This window comes from Bicyclus anynana, chromosome 5, assembly GCF_947172395.1.
Source record: "Bicyclus anynana chromosome 5, ilBicAnyn1.1, whole genome shotgun sequence".
Classification (NCBI taxonomy): Eukaryota; Metazoa; Arthropoda; class Insecta; order Lepidoptera; family Nymphalidae; genus Bicyclus; species Bicyclus anynana.
In genome coordinates, this window is record NC_069087.1 from 17208194 (window position 1) to 17224669 (window position 16476).

Genomic DNA, 16476 nt, shown 5'->3' on the forward strand with positions numbered 1-16476 from the left:
CCGCTTATCACTCACACGGGCTGTCAATGGTTCACTTCCTACCTGCGGCTTTGTTTGCATTACGCTGCGGTGATATCGATGCTTTTTGTATCGAATAGCGGTGCCCGGGGGATCGATTCGGAGCGATTCCAAACCGGGCTGCGGTCAGATTGACTCGATTGTTTTGTGGCTTTCTTACTAGTAGCCCTAGTACGATGTCGCACACATTTATGTTGATGGTTTTCGAATGTCGAACCGCTATGACGTCAGGATACATAGAAGACTGATTTTTTGAGGCACCTACTAATTGCTGAAATTCCGTGAAATAAGATTTAGCGAAACTTAACGCTAAGAAGCAACCTAACCAATCTTATACTGCCATGTTCACGTACATTCAGCGAATATAGGTAGGCCTAACTTGAATCCGAAAGAAATTGTTTTTGACCTAGTACAAACTATTCGTTTAGTAGAGTGTAAAACATTGTTTATGTTTAAAAGATTCTGCTAATATTTAAATGTTGTATCTGCAGGCTAATCTTAATATCGTTCGTTATCAACCCATATATGGCTCACTGATGAGCTCGAATCTCCTCTCAGAATGAGAGGGGTTAGGCCAATAGTCCACCACGTTGGCCCAATGCGGATTGGCAGACTTTAAACAAGGAGATAATTAAGAAAATTCTGTGGTATGCAGGTTTCCTCACGATGTTTTCCTTCACCGTTTGAGACACGTGATATTTAATTTCTGCAGACAACTGAAAAGTTGGAGATGCATGCCCCGGACCGGATTCGTACCCACACTCTCCGAAATCGGAGGCAGAGGTCATATCCACTGGGCTATCACGGCTAATATCCTTTAGTTGATTATATTGATGTTTTTTTTTCTTTTCGAAACTACCGAATGCAGTCTCGTACTAAATATACTGTTTGATGTTTCCTACTGTCTGATCGCACTTTTCACTCTGCTAGCTCTAAAACTGGTAGCTTTTAATGTTGTTTGGCGGCTAGATAAAAGCTCGTCCAAACATCATTTCGCATCTCGTCTTTTAATTTTATACATGGAGAGATGACATGGCCGCTTTCATCGCGTTCATTAACTTCTGATCGACCGCTGAGTGCAGTAACACGATATTTGGACAGCGACATCCGTTTTGGACAAAAAATGTACATAGAAAAAACGAGGTTACGCATGTTAAACATTACTACTGTCCCCTTTTCCACAGAGTGTATTAGAAGTACTAGTCTTATTGACAGAGCTCATTAAGAAAGATACTGATTGATCCTACCGCTAAATAACATCGCTGAAATGTATCGCTGGTGCCTAAATTAGTTTTCCTTGTTCTATAGGCAATAGCGGCCTTTTTTACAGTATTATATGTCAAGATGTAACAGCTGTTGTATTTTACTTATCTTTTTGAAGAAGATTTTTTTATACAAAGTAAATTGATTTGGTGTACGATCTCACCTGATGTTTAGTGTAGACTAGACATGGTTTTACCCCACTGTTAGAATATGTTGATTAAATAAAGTTTATGTCCCTCACAAATAACGTGGCTTTTTAGTGGTAAAAGAATTTTCAAATTCGGTTCAGTAGATCTAGAGATTACTCCCTACAATACCACAAACTTGCCACAAACTTCTTTATAAATTAGTTTAGATGAGTTCCTAGATGAAGTGTGCTCAGGCATATGAAGCTTAATATTACGCCAATCTTACGTAAGCCATGCCATTTTCAGAGCAAAATGAAATCAAATCCGAAATGCAGTAATTATTCTTAGGGAATTCGTAAATTTTCAGAGGCAAGGTGCTATAGGTAATTAAGGTCAAGTGGACTATCTTATTTATACCTTCAATACTGATCGATATAATTGAGATGGTAACGGACTTTAATATCCCAACGCCCACATACTCAATTGAAATATTCAGGCCAATTGAGGTTGGTCTTGATGGGACTGCAACGTAATGTGGGATGCACTGGCCAAGATGCTACGAGTATGTTCAGTACAAAGCATTATATCGTGTAAATTGGGTCAGGTCTAATTTTATGAGACGTTACGGCGCTAATAATTTAACACTGTCTCAAAATCTTGCCTATAGTCTGGCAAGCTTGTTGAAGACACTCTCATAATATACGGGCGACAAGGGGAAAAGAAAGTGAGGACATCAGTTGTGGGTTTTTCATTCATCGCTATACTGCCTGCCCAGTGCCGCCTCGGGAGTGTTACGAACGAAGTTGCCAAGCTATAGTCTAAATTAGAAATGCCAACAGTAAAAGAAGAAATCAAAACCAGTAACATCAAGTACAAAGCCAGACTCAGAAACGACTGATCGCATGAGGATAATAGAACAAAACTAAAAATACTAGAAAAAAATAGTCTAAACGATGATTTTATAAAAAAAACGGCTTTGTTAAAACAATTGCTGTAATTCTAAATTCTGGGATTTATGTGTCGTGCCTATCAGAGAACTCAGGAATGGGGAATCCGTAGGAGAACTAAATCAATCGACGTAGACCAAAGGATTAGCAAACTGAATTGGCAGTGGGTGGGCCATATCTTTCGCAGGACAGATGGCCGCTGGGGCAGAGGTGTTCTGGAGTGGAGACCACGTACCAGTAAGCGCAATGTAGGTCACCCTTCAGCCAGATGGTCTGAGGTCACCATGAAGGTAGCGGGAAATGGCTGGATGTGAAAGGCGAAGGATCGTGATTGGTAGCGCGCTATAGAAAGGGCTTTGTCAAGCATTGGACGAATACAGGCTGATGATGATGACGATCAAAGAACTCATGACTGATATCTGTCGGAGAATTCGTGTTCTGAATAAGATGATCCTGTATCAATGGATCAATGACACAAAACTTTGATGAAACCGATTATGTGGTTTCTTAATCTCAAAACAGCCATCCAAAAGCTAAGGTGTGTTGTCATGAATCAAAAATTTAATGATTGACACTAAAACTAACAAACGTGTACTAGGAGTATATAAACGTTAACTATTCGAGATCTCCACGCAGTGCAAGTGCAGGGTCAAGTGCGAACTGACGCAATAAAATAAATTAAGGTCATTACACGGTTGACACGTTTAGGCCGTTTATGGCCGCATTAACTTGATTATGCTATAAATTCTACTGAGATTAGGGAATCGTGTGTCGTAAATTACTCGTTAATTTCATATCTTCTTCTTACTATGTTTAGACTGGTTTTTCAGTCGTAATGATATGAGAATTATTGATGCTAAGACCTATGAAGCTTATTAGTTGTAATCAGAGTTTTATAGTTCTTGTTTGATAAATAAGTATATTTTACGTGATTTTGTCTCGAAATATCAAACTGGTGGTTGTTCCAAACATTTTCAAGTAAACATGCTATAGTTAGATTTGAATACACCAATTTGGGCCAGATGATGAAAGAAGTAGAAAGAATAGTTGTTTATATACTCTAAAGCTCGATAATTTAAAGGGTGAAATGAACTCCGAGATATTCTAGGTACGGCAAAAGCGATAAACAACTTCATTAATGTTTTTTTTTAAATTTCGGATTCGTTGGATAGATACGATTAATGGATACTACAGCAATTACAGATAACTCATTGACCCTTGTGTATCGTAGCCGGTGCGTGCGTGGGGTCCATAACTCTGGGGATAATCGCGACACCGCGTAGGCGACCCCATAACTGTTCAGCGTATATTTAACGGTGTTAGACCTCTCGGGCGATAGCGCGCCGCGAACACCGACATCTGTATCAGTAGTAACTTAAGTTACAAATAAAAACGTCATAAATGGGTAATAAAATCTGTCCACGCCTTGAATTATAGGGATTTTTACTTCAGGGAACTCGACACGGGGAAATCAAAAATGTGTTTTTAAGGTTCTGTAGCTCGTAAGGAAAAATCTGAAACTTAATAGGATGATGTCTGTTTTTTCTGTCTGTCAAGACACTTTTTCTTTGGAAGACATGAAGCTAAATATAATATAAAATATACAGGCCCTGCAATTTCTGGATGCGATAAAAAAACGAAAATTCTGCGTCATCCTCATCAAAAGATACAGGCTTTTCTAACGTTTTCTCTAATAGCTCAAAAATAACTTTAAAGATAGTTTAAAAATACAATATAATATATAGTATAAACCGCAAATATGCACTGTTCCCTAACTAAATGCACTTTGAATAGACCAACACAAATGACACTCCGTTTCCTATGTCTATAATATGAAGGAACTATTGAAACGGGGACAGTTGAGAGGTCTTCAGCGCTGGTTACTGCGGGATTTGTTAGAGGTGCAAGGCTAATTGTTTCGTACGCGAACGTAAGATTTATGACGTCACGGAGCTTGCGAGCCGAGCTTGAGGATTATAATTGTTGCTCTAAGTTATCTCTGTGTTTTATCGACGAGCTAAAATGAAGTCTTCCGTTATATTGGTAATTATTTTGTTTTAAGCACCTAATTGTTAATTTGAAATTGCAGAGCATTATAATTAAGGCAAAGGCTAGTCACGATATTCATTATCTTCTCGCTATGTGTATTCGTCTTGATTCTATATTGAAGTCAATTAATAACTTTGTTAATATTTACTTTGTTCTTTTATATTAATAGATAAGATTCTACCAGTTTTTTTAAGATCTGGTGGATTCGAGAATTTAAGTATAATTTATATTTAGTCAATAACGTCTTCATACGATTTTATGTAAAAAGTCTATTATTTATTTTAATATTTTTTTTTACGGATATGTGCTTTTCGTAAATTATATTAACTATTATGTTGTATTGTGTCATTTTTAAATAAAAAAACCCATAATAACAATTTCTGTATAAATATTATGTGTAAATTTCATCCAAATTTGCAAGAAATCTACGAGAAGTAATTACTCAAATTTACTTTACAATATTACTTAATTACAATATTAGCATGTCATTGGCTTCTCAATGGACTATAAATCCACAGTTTCTAATTATACCGTTTGTTTAATTAATTATTATTAAACGTCCAGTTATAAAAGCACTTCGATTGGATTGTGCCCGTCTTACCATTCATTATATCCAGATGTTTAGTCCCTAAATTGCAATACAGCAAGGAATTCTGCCCATTCATGGTGCGGTTGAATGGCTCCGGACCGCTACAACGGAAATTATGGGCGCTGGACCAATGCATGGGAACAATTGCATAATCCGTATTCGCTGCCATCACTGCATTGCATCCATACGACATTATCAGAGGAATTTCCGATGACAACATTTCCATTGCCGACTTCAGCTTGGTTCTTACGGTCGGAAAGCTATAGCTGTAGGTTTTAGGAATTTGAGGCAAGCTTTAAACTTGTCCCATACTCCTATGCTATAGCACACATGAACAGGACTGCATCTATTTTAAGGCGAAGGGAGGCATCTTTTTTTTGTGAAAAAAAAAATCTTTAACCACCCCAAAATTCGGACATTAATTGACTTCCAAAAAGCAGAAACCTCCGTTATCTAATTCTCTATTTCCTTTTTTCCTGGATTGAGGAAACATGTTTTCCCTAAATCCTTGCTTTGATTCCATAACAGCCACTGTTTTGGCCATGGATTTTTCAAAACTTCCGATGATGAGGTCATTTTAAAAATACCAAGTAGTTCGTTAATTGTTCGTTCGTTCGTGTGATTAACTAACACTAAAATGACAAAATGACAATAAGCTCGCTCGTTTTGAAAATTTGTGTATAGGCAGAAAATGCCGTTTGCATTTTTTAGTAGGTAGTATTGGATTGAAAAATATCTGTCTTTATAACGGTTCAATAGTAAACGCAATGGATATGCAGTAAGACCTTACAATACCTGGGCCTTCAGAAAATGTTCAGAATACGACTCCGCGATCAGATGTCAAATTAGACCATTTCGGGACGTAGGGAAAGTAGTGTAATAAATCACGGTGTCTCAACGTCTCATTGCGCGTGATTAATAAAGTTTGATATACGCTTATTGTGTCGTGAACGGAGGACCTGCTACAGCCAGACAGACAACATTTTATTTAAGTTTGTCAGCCCATAATTACATAAGTAAGTACGGTAGCCAATAATGGAGATATTAACGTGGTGGCTTTGGAAGGTACCAGACTTCAAAGGTTGAAATCCTCAATTTTCCAAGTTAAAAACGTAATTTTTTGATATTTTCTCTGGGATATCATGAGATAATTCATCACATCACCAGTCACTTAGCTGGGAATCTTTCGCTAGAAACCCTTATTATATATTTATAGTTCTTTAAAAAATCTTTAACGGTGTTTTTCGAAGGGTTGCGACGAAGCTAATTGACTGGCGATTGGAGGAATGATTTCTCATGATCTACAATCTCCATAATTGGCTGTACAAGCCAAACATATAAGCCTTATAATAATGAGGCAAGTCTGGCTATAGCTGGCTGTCGGTCCATTATTGTGTCGGGACCGTTTCAATGTTTCGATCGGCGGATTTTAATTGGTCATATCGTTAACACGTTTTACGCGAAATTTATTTTCACTTTTTTTCGGTTCGTTATCTTTGTATCGCGTTTTTGCTTTCACTGTGTTCTTGTTTGATTTGCACGGTTTGTGTTTTATTGATTCTCTTTTAGGCTCGTTTGGCCGAATCTGATATGCAATCAGATTCAAAGTCAACATTCGTTTATCAAATTAGAATGATATGTGCGTTTTGAATTATCATTACGTTTGTTTTAACATTAATATTACAATGGAACTTAAAATTAAAGCTCATGTCATTCTATAGATGGCAGGAAGTTTATGATGTCATATAGACGGTATGTTTTGAAAAGAAAATAACCTCTTTATTTACCTCTTAACCTCTTTTAACTTAAAACATATTTCTTGCACATGATAGCGGACGCCCGAGTGGAATTTAGATTTTCCACAAATCCCGCGAGAACCATGGATTTTTCCGGGATGAAAAGTAGCCTGTGTGTTAATCCAAAGAAACTTCTTTCATTCCAAATTGCAGCCAAATCGCTTCAGTAGCTGCAGCGTAACGGAGAAACAAACACACTTACACATACACAGAAACTTTCGCCTTTATAATATTAATGTGATTTCTTGCACAACGTCTTTTTACCGTGTGTAAAGCCATGATAATAAAGTAATATCAACATGACTTTATATTCTACATACTTTCTTGCAGAACCAATAAAATTAATTAGTTCAGAATGCTTTTCTTTGCGTATACTAAAAGATCTCGACATATTTTTGCATTCTCGTCAATACATCAGTACGAATGTTAAGGTTATCTTTTTGATTGATGAGGTGACATTAGTGCTACTATGTAAACACGACCCGCTGGTCCTGCGCCGGACATCATATCGGCTAATTAGTTTTACTTATCAATATCAAGTGCAACGTATAAATAAGCACAGCTCTTTTCCATATATCAGTACAAAATGTATTTAGTAAATGTGTACACATCGTGTGTCTGTACATTAAGTAGTGTCCAAAAGTTGAAAAGTTTATATTATCTTAAGTCTAAACTTTTCTATACTTTTTTACTTACACCATGTTTGTATAAGCAAGGACCGCTGGACCTATTTTTATAATCTTTGTTAATTAGTATTATCTCTGCCTCAATACTATTAATAATAATAATAAATAATAATAATAAAGCCTCTTTATTTCCCATAAACCTTAAACCTAAGTACAATATATTCTGTAGTTTTTACTTAAACAATGTTAGAAATACTAAATAATGTTCATTAATATTTGTGTTAATTTTTACTTTTTTATTATTATAGGAATCCCTTTGATAGGGTATAGGCCTCCTCCAATTTCTTCCATTCATCTCTTTCCTGCGCTATTTTAATCCAGTTTTCAATACCTACTATTAAATAAACGAAAAGATATTCTTTTTTATATGGAACGACCTTGTTGATAATATATCGAAAGCTTTTTTTTGCATACCGCCCATAGTCCACTAATAAAATATAATAAATGAATCACAAAGAAAACAGTTTGCAAATGAAAGCTATTTTCCAGAGTTTCAACAATTCATTTTTATATACACTGATTTACACAGAGGAGTGAAATTCTTTTAGTTAGCTATTAAATACTATCATAGGGTAAAGTTTATAAAGAAACAATAATATTGTTATTGACACTATTATCTACTGATCAATCAAATCAAATCAAATATTAGGTACTATTGTAATAGACGGGAAAAGTTGAAATCAGAATCTCTAAACAAAGTCGCGGGTCGTACTCAACAAATAAACAGAATTCACAGAATGTTGATTGCGATGAATCTCTACTTAATTTAGATTAATGAAAGCGTTATCACTCGTCTCGCCTCGGTATCGAAACACGCGTCATACGTTATGTTGTTGTGTATGAGCCGATTAAACCGATTAACCTCCTCCCGGCCAAGTTCAGGTCAGGGGCGAGTTAGATAGGGCGATAATTGGCGCTAAGCACTCTTGGATACACTGGCTTTATAGCTACTATGTATATCCATTATTATATTAACTAGATGTTCCTGTGTTATGGGAATATCGGGACTTAAATTAGCCTATTTGTTATACAATACTGTAATTTATATCTGTGGCAAATTTTGCCCAGATTGTCCAGAAATTTTGTTCAGAGGTTCTAGCGTATGAGTAACAAAAAGCCATACATCAATTTCAAACTTTCACAATTATAATATTAGATATTATACTCTTAATATTAAAACCAAATATCGCTGACTGACAGACACATCATAAAATCTATTCTACTAGACTATGACTTCAATTAATGAAGTCATAGTCTAGTAGAATAGATTCTTTTGCAATTTAAGAGACTTATCTCAGAACTTCAATTTTTTTTTTATTCTTTACAAGTTAGCCCTTGATTACAATCTCACGTGATGATAAGTGATGATGTAATCTAAGATGGAAGTGAACTAATTATTTTAGAAGGATGATGAAAATCCACACCCCTTGCGGTTTCTACACGACATCCGGAACGCTTAATCGCTTGGCGGTACGTCTTTGTCGGTAGGGTGGTAACTAGCCACGGCCGAAGCCTCCCACCAGGCAGACCTGAACCAATTAAGAAAACCTCAATCGGCCCAACCGGGGATCGAAAATTGGGCCCACTATTCAAAACGATACAGAAATAAAAAATGTACTAAAAATATACGAATATAATTTTGGATATATAGGTACGAGTAGAAAAGTAACGCTTTACTGCGCCTTCTCTTCCTCAACTGTTCATTGATTGATTGGAGTTTTATATAACACTAGCAGACGCCGTGTAGTTTCGCCCGCGTGGTTCCCGTTCCCGTAGGAATACGAGGATAAGATATAGCCTGTAGCACTCGGGTAGTGTAGCTTCCCAACAGTGAAATCATTTTTCAAATCGGTTCAGTAGTTCCAGAGCCTCAAAACATACAAACAATTAATCAATTCTTTGCTCTTTATAATATTAGTATGGCTGATAAAACAAAACCAAATTACAAAAATCTATAATAAAACACTAAAATTGTGTTTTAATATAAAAAAAAACACATACTATATACATTAAGTCAATTAACCTTGAGTTTATCCCGGCTCAAGTGCAGGTCAGTGCCAGTTTACCCAATTAACCAATGCTCTAGTTAATGGGGTGCTAATATACATTGTTGCTAAAGTGCTTATTTAAACATCGTACGCCACCTTTTTTAAAACGCCATTACAAAATCTCGCAGTATTAAGGTTTCACCACATTTAACGAAACGAAATCGGCTTTAATTCAGTGTATCACTAGCAGTTTTACCAGCGTAGTTCCTTCCCATGAGAATATACGGAGATGAAATATGGCTCCTGGCACTCACAAAAGACGTGGTTTTCTAGTGGTAAAAGAATTTTTAAAATCGGTTTAGTAGATCCAGAGATTAACCCTACAATACCACAATGTTTACCTCTATATAGTATTGGTATAGACAAGTAAGTAATTAGAATTTGAATAACTCCAATTATAGTCTGGTCCATCTAACTACTATATGTCTTTGCCACGATTTCGATATCGTCGGACATAAGTACAAAGCAAAATGTATAAGAATGAAAACAGAACATACTAAAATCTGGTCGTGGACAAAAAAGGTATCCACCTCAGCACATAGCTACCGTGGTAGTAGAAATTAGAGAACACTCACAAATCGGGGTAGTTAAATGTGGAAATACCCTAACAGTATGATGACATTAATGTCAGATTATAGCTTATTAATAGCTATTATAGAGCTATTAAGTATTTCAGATACATTGTAACTTAAATGAAAGATCGCAACAAAGAACCCTTTTAAAATATGTTTCATTTGTTGTTTTATGCCCGAGGTGCAATCTCGAGTACGGCTAATTCCTAGGAGTGCCCTTTAAGGAATAATCCGCAACCTTTGAATGCTTTGTAAATAAGCGGTGATGAATTAAGCGTTTAAAGTACGCAATTACGAATGCCTAGAATTATATTTTAAAGAGGTAATTTAAAAATGTTTTAACAGCCACAATACCCCAGCGGCTTAGGACTTCACTACCGATGAATATATTTGTAGAGGTTCCTGTAGACTCAAATCCTGTTGCAAAAATCCTGTTGTTGTTTTCAATGTTTTCATACTGTTACTATCGCGTTAACGTAAACGCGTAAAAGAAACAGTTGTGTAGTTGTGCCACTAGATGGCGCTGTTTCAATTCCTTAGATAGTCGCGTTTACGTTAACGTGAGCGTCACAGTATGAAACTGCCACTAGGCCCTTTGTATATTACGTAACACAAGCTTGTTTACATACTGGTGGAAACAAAATCTCTAAGCCCGTCCCAGGATTCAAACCCACGTACCACCTAAACGAGGCAGCTGAAAGCTGTTTGGCCGGTTATAAAAATAACATTAAATTTTACACCACTAATCAACTGAGAATCGAACTCGGCTACTTGCAAATATTTACACCACTTCGCCAGGCTGCTCACGCAGGTTAAGACGTCGGTCTAAATATGCGCAGGCAGGTCTAGCCCCCCGCGGAGCCTACAGTGTAGCTAACTCGCCGTAATGCCGTTAACTACAATTTCCATGAAGAAAACTTGATTACAACACTCCGGGTACACCGACGCTAACTGCGCTTCCTGGGTCATTTGACGACTGCGGAATAATTTAGTCTCCCATTAAAAATTATTATTACATGTGGGGGTACATTAACATAAATGGTACTGTAACAATATATTTCTTAGGAGTGAATACGGCAAAAGCAAGGATACAAATTACAAGGATCCGAGACCTTTTAAGTTTTTTGTAGTAATTGATGGACCAAACAGATGGCCCACCTGATAGCGAGTAGAACAGAGTAGATCAGAACACACCTCTTCCTTAAGTCGTGATCCTCAAATGTGATGGTTGTGACCACCTCCATCCTTTATTTTGATATTTACTTTTGTATCACACCATCTTATCCTTTCTTCGGATACCCGGATAGCATCATAAACCGTGCAATCGAACCATGAATATGGTCAAACCAATGTATCGGGCTAAAATCATAAAATTAATAATGTCTTGTCCTTTGCAGCCTGACACAGTCCCGCAAGCCAGCGTGGATATGACGACGGTCCTGGAGGTCAGCGACGCGGACAGCGTGACGGGCCACCCCCACAGCCTGGCCATCACGGCGCCGGAGCGTGTCACCTTCGTCAAGGGCACCTGCAGGGAGGAGGCCCGCTGGTGGGCTGACGTGCTCAGCGTGTATCCTAGGAGCAAGGTAACCTTCTAATTAGTATTAAGGGTTATTCCCGAAGGCTTAAAAAATTAGCCAAATTATACCTAAATACGTATTTCTGGGCAGCTGAGCTGACTGGTGTTTTGAAAATATCGAATTCCACACATAATCACAACTTCCCAGAGTTACATAAAGAAGTGTCCTGTTCTTCACATCATTCCAATGTTGACTCAAACGTCATTTCTTCTTTATCTTAGTTAGTTACATTCAATCCAATCTGTGCTCAAACGTTAACTGTATTATAATTGCTGCACCCAAAAAAAAAATCAGAAACCAATTAGTTTCAATTTTAGATCCACCATAAAATAACAATATTTACTAACAATAATACCGCGTTTTTTAGACTCAAGAGTCAAGATTTATGCAAAACATCGTCTGTCTGCATAATAAGAATAAGACTTAATTCATGTCATTATTAGCGTAAGCTCCGCGCTTTTTCCTGTTATCTCTAAACATCAGTCGGTATGAAAACACAAATCACTTCCACATTGTAGCGGTGGCTACAATTTGCGCACGCGCCGACCGCCGGCTTCAGGAAGTCGCCGACCGCCTCATTAACCGTCACTTCTCGTTCGCTTAGAAACGTAAATACTATATTTTGGGCCCGACTTCCCTGTAATGAGGACATGCGGATGCATGCAGATTATAACTCGATAAATTGGCCTAAGGGGTTCACGGGCCAGCAATTATGCGCCAGCTAATGGCGGCAGATTGAGCGTGTTGCACTCCCCAGGAATGATAAGAGCCGTCTCGATAATTTTCCGTTTCCGGCGATAGGTAATGGAAGCGTTGAATCGTTGATAAGCATCTGAGGCGAGGATTCTTCGGAGGCGCGCCACGCTTGCTGCACACCTGTGAGGAATACTGCGATAATAGATGCTGGATTAATTAAAGGGAATGTGTAGCGCGTATCGAGGATTGCGGAGACGTTTTTTAATTGCGTACGTCTCTTTGTAACGTGTGCAAACTATTTGAGATAAGATGCGTGTTAATAAATGCAGTCTTCTAAAAGTATGTTTTAAATGAGTGCTGGGTTTCTATTTGTGCGTTTCCTTCCTAATCATCCACAAGATTTACAGCGTACTGAGATAAACATCACTATTTTATCCACCTCGTTGTAATATAAATTACATTCCGCGTACATCTACGCGACCACGCCCCACGGCTACCTCATTATCGGCTAAACAGCAAGATGGCAGATTGTGTCACCGCTTCCCATTAGTTCGGTCTTCGACACCGAGTTTGGGAGCAGCAGGAAATGCTCCGGGGGAAATCTGGGCCAGGTCTGACGTGTAGCCAGATGAGTCAACCGCTGGACAGATCGTGTCTGAATTACAGATGGTATCGATTATCTTATTGAAAATTATACTCGGAATTGCCAGCCCGTATCTGGACGCACTAAATTGCGTACTCAATATCAATGAGGATAATAATAGAGCGTAAAGGTTAAGATATGAAAGCTGTATGCAGCTGAAAAAATGTTCGTTTAAAATTTTTAAAAGAAGAAAATTATTTTAAAAAACAATATCAGATTTTGAGACTTAAAAACCATCCCAAAAGGGAGAAAAAACAAAAGTGACGATAACAAACGAAGCAGGCTTAAACCGAATATCTGTTAAAAATATGATTTATGTTTAACTATTTTGATAATATTTGGTGTTTAAAATAAACAACGACCTTAGTTTCCTATTTTGCAGAGTTACAACTACAGAAGCTACGCTAACAAACCTTCACCTATATAATACTTGTTTACAATAGAAATGCACTGTACCACAATACACAAGCCACTTGAAACTAAACACCGCACATTCCCGGACAAAGTGGCCAGGAGCGTGACGATTTGCATGAGTCACAACCGGATCATGCCCTTGACTTTAATCCATGACATGTAACCTGATAGACGAGAACACAAAGGATATAAGCACGCTTGTTTTACATGCTTATGAACAAGTATTGTAGTATAACTCTCGTATTAACGCTAGAGACGCTGTGGATGTGTGTTGTCGAGCAATAAACCTAGAGAACATTATAAATGTGTGTTTTCATATAAGTTTTGTTGACACGGGAATTGGATGACTTCTCGGACCCAGTGGCGAATACTTTCCTCTTTATAAATGTCAGTTGAGTAAATCCTACATTTACAGGGTATCACACTACCATGGCATCGTCGTAAGATCACATATACTCAGTCAATCAGTCGTCATTGTCGACAAAAAAAAGAGATTCACTATTAACGGTTTCAGTGATAAATGCATTACTTACACTGTGTGTTTGAACAAACATTATTACTAACATTCAATTCAACAGAAATTAGTTGCACAGTAAAAGTTCTGATGAACTGCAAAACATTACTCGTACATTTGACAAGTATCTTAATGTTATGACATACACTATCTACTACAATCTCTAATTTTAGCTTTTTATTTCATTGTCGTATCCAATCCAACGAAGAAATTAATTTCGTTTTTTTTTGAGTTACATAAGGTAATTTGTACTGAGAGTAGTATCTTTTATGATTTACAAATGCTCGCATCAGCTTTGTTTATTATTAGTGTTTCTACCATTTGCTCTATATACGGTTTCTAAAATATATTGACAATTTGTAATTTTCCATATTCCCATCCATATGTGTGGTTACAGCTACTAGTACAAAAAACATCTAACGTCAGCTGTTATTGATACTTTTGATATTAACACCTCGTCTGTAATCGATCTTCGGCGTCATCTCATTCACATGACTTTTGTGGCTTCCACTGTTTTTATACGTTTTATGTCCACCGCGGCGATTACCGCCTAACGATTTGATTAACCGACAGATTCAAGATTTGTGTAATACGATACTTTAATAACGTCACTTTTTTGTCCAGAAGGCATGATACCCACAGTGCGGTGATTACGGCTTTGGTTTGTTTATCTTTGATTTTATCGCAATTAGCTTACAGAGTTACAATCAGAATAGATTATTTCGGTAAAGTAAGTTCTAAATTAAGAGTTATTTTTAAATTTAGTTAGTACTTAGCTTTGGGATTTGATTTTCGTAAGAGAAGGTTTTTCCATAAATACAATTTCGATAGAAACCCAAGTTGATCACAGCAAAGTTAATCTATCTGCCGTTTTTCTCCAACACTGCCAATCTTTCGTATGAAAATTAGTAGAAGGCAGAGTTTTCTTATAAAACATAGTACTTAGCTATGGACGGTTACACCAACACTTAATTACTCTTACAATATAGTAAATTCATGCCAAATAAAATCTTTGAAAAGAATCACAGAAAAATGTAGAATTCAAAATGATGTATCAGTAGAAGATATTTCATGTTACCCGAAACCGTTGATCCAATGGGACATTGAACTGTCGCTCCAAATATCGCGAAATAAGCCAACCAGTCTGCGGCTTAGCAATCATCTAATTGGGGCAATTAACCGATTGGTTTCGGTGGATTCGCGCGGCCTACTTACAGCAGGATTGAGTACTGCACTGACTCACACAGCTCTGCAGACTAGCTAAAAACCGTCTTGGAGAAACTATATCTTACTAATATCTATAAGAAACCTATAAGAAAGCTCAGAATCATTGCAATGGAGAGAGCTATACTTAGAATATCTTTACGTAATCAATATACAAGAACCAAAGTTCCGAAATGAGATGCGTAAAAGAAACAAAATTAACTGACAGAACTGGCAATGAGTTTCGAAGATTTTAGGCGGTGGCCAATGACCATCAGACATTTTGATTTTTATTGAAAACTCTCTAGAAGAAGAATAATTGAAATAGCAAATACCTATATGTAGCAACCTGCACTTCTGTGGCCCGGCTACACTGGGAATTCAAACTCCGCGCTGGGTGTTTGATGATATCGACGTGTTACAAGATTTAGTCAATAACAGAACAATGCACGACGTACCTTGGACTGCTACTGCTTTCGTTGACTCCACGTAGATACAGGGAATTTTCGTTGTTGCTTTGTGTTCCTTTTATGCTTCGCGCGATGCGTTGGATCTCAACGATTTTAACGAACTGCCGTTTTTGACAACAGCTGTCATTTCGATACAAACCACTTAATAACAGTACCTCCAATTGGTCACAAATACGATGTGCATGACAGCAGTTTATGTAAGCTGTGTTGCTATTGCCTGAAATCCTATGCAACGTCTAACATCGATGGCGCGAAGTTTGAATTAGTGGAGGCATAATGGAACACTATATGATCTAGGTTTAGTATAACTTAATACGACATCATTTTCGCGAAATAGCAACCGACCATAGGCCACTAATCTTCGAATACCTTTAAAAGGCGGCGATAAAAGATGTCTGTTAACGGTAATCTTTGGAATAGTTAAAAGAAAGTTTACGAAGAAATTTCATCAACATACACACCTAACTAACATATCTTCTGATATGTTCCCCACTCACAAGTGATACCGACCAGCCTTAAACGTCAACCACAACAAAAGGAGAACCGCTCCTAATTTATAGACAACATGTACAGAAAATTAGCAATGGTGTCCGTCGATTCATTAATACTAATTGAATCAGTTCCCGCGACAGTTCCAACTAATTGGCCGCTCGGTTTGTGCCGCGCTTCCTCGTGCGCCGTTTATGGTGGATGTTCAGAGTAACGTCGCGTGTCCGCTCTCCGTTGCTATTATAAAAAAGGCGCAGTTAATTAATTCTAACTAAAGCTTTGTATAGCCCGGTGCACTTTCGGGCTGTGCTCGGAAATCTCTGAACGACTTCCCGAGTTGTTACTGGTTCAATTTAATGATCCAAAACAGG

General features: G+C 37.4%; 1 protein-coding gene across 3 annotated transcripts in view; it reads left to right on the top strand.

Moving 5' to 3' along the window:
- LOC112051193 (protein outspread) overlaps positions 1-16476 on the top strand; it is a 340261-nt gene that overhangs the window by 286288 nt on the left and 37497 nt on the right. For all 3 annotated transcript variants that reach the window (XM_052881731.1, XM_052881730.1, XM_052881732.1), the window contains exon 4: positions 11494-11682. In XM_052881731.1, coding sequence (XP_052737691.1) covers positions 11494-11682 — 189 coding nt within the window. The remainder of the gene's footprint in view (positions 1-11493; positions 11683-16476) is intronic.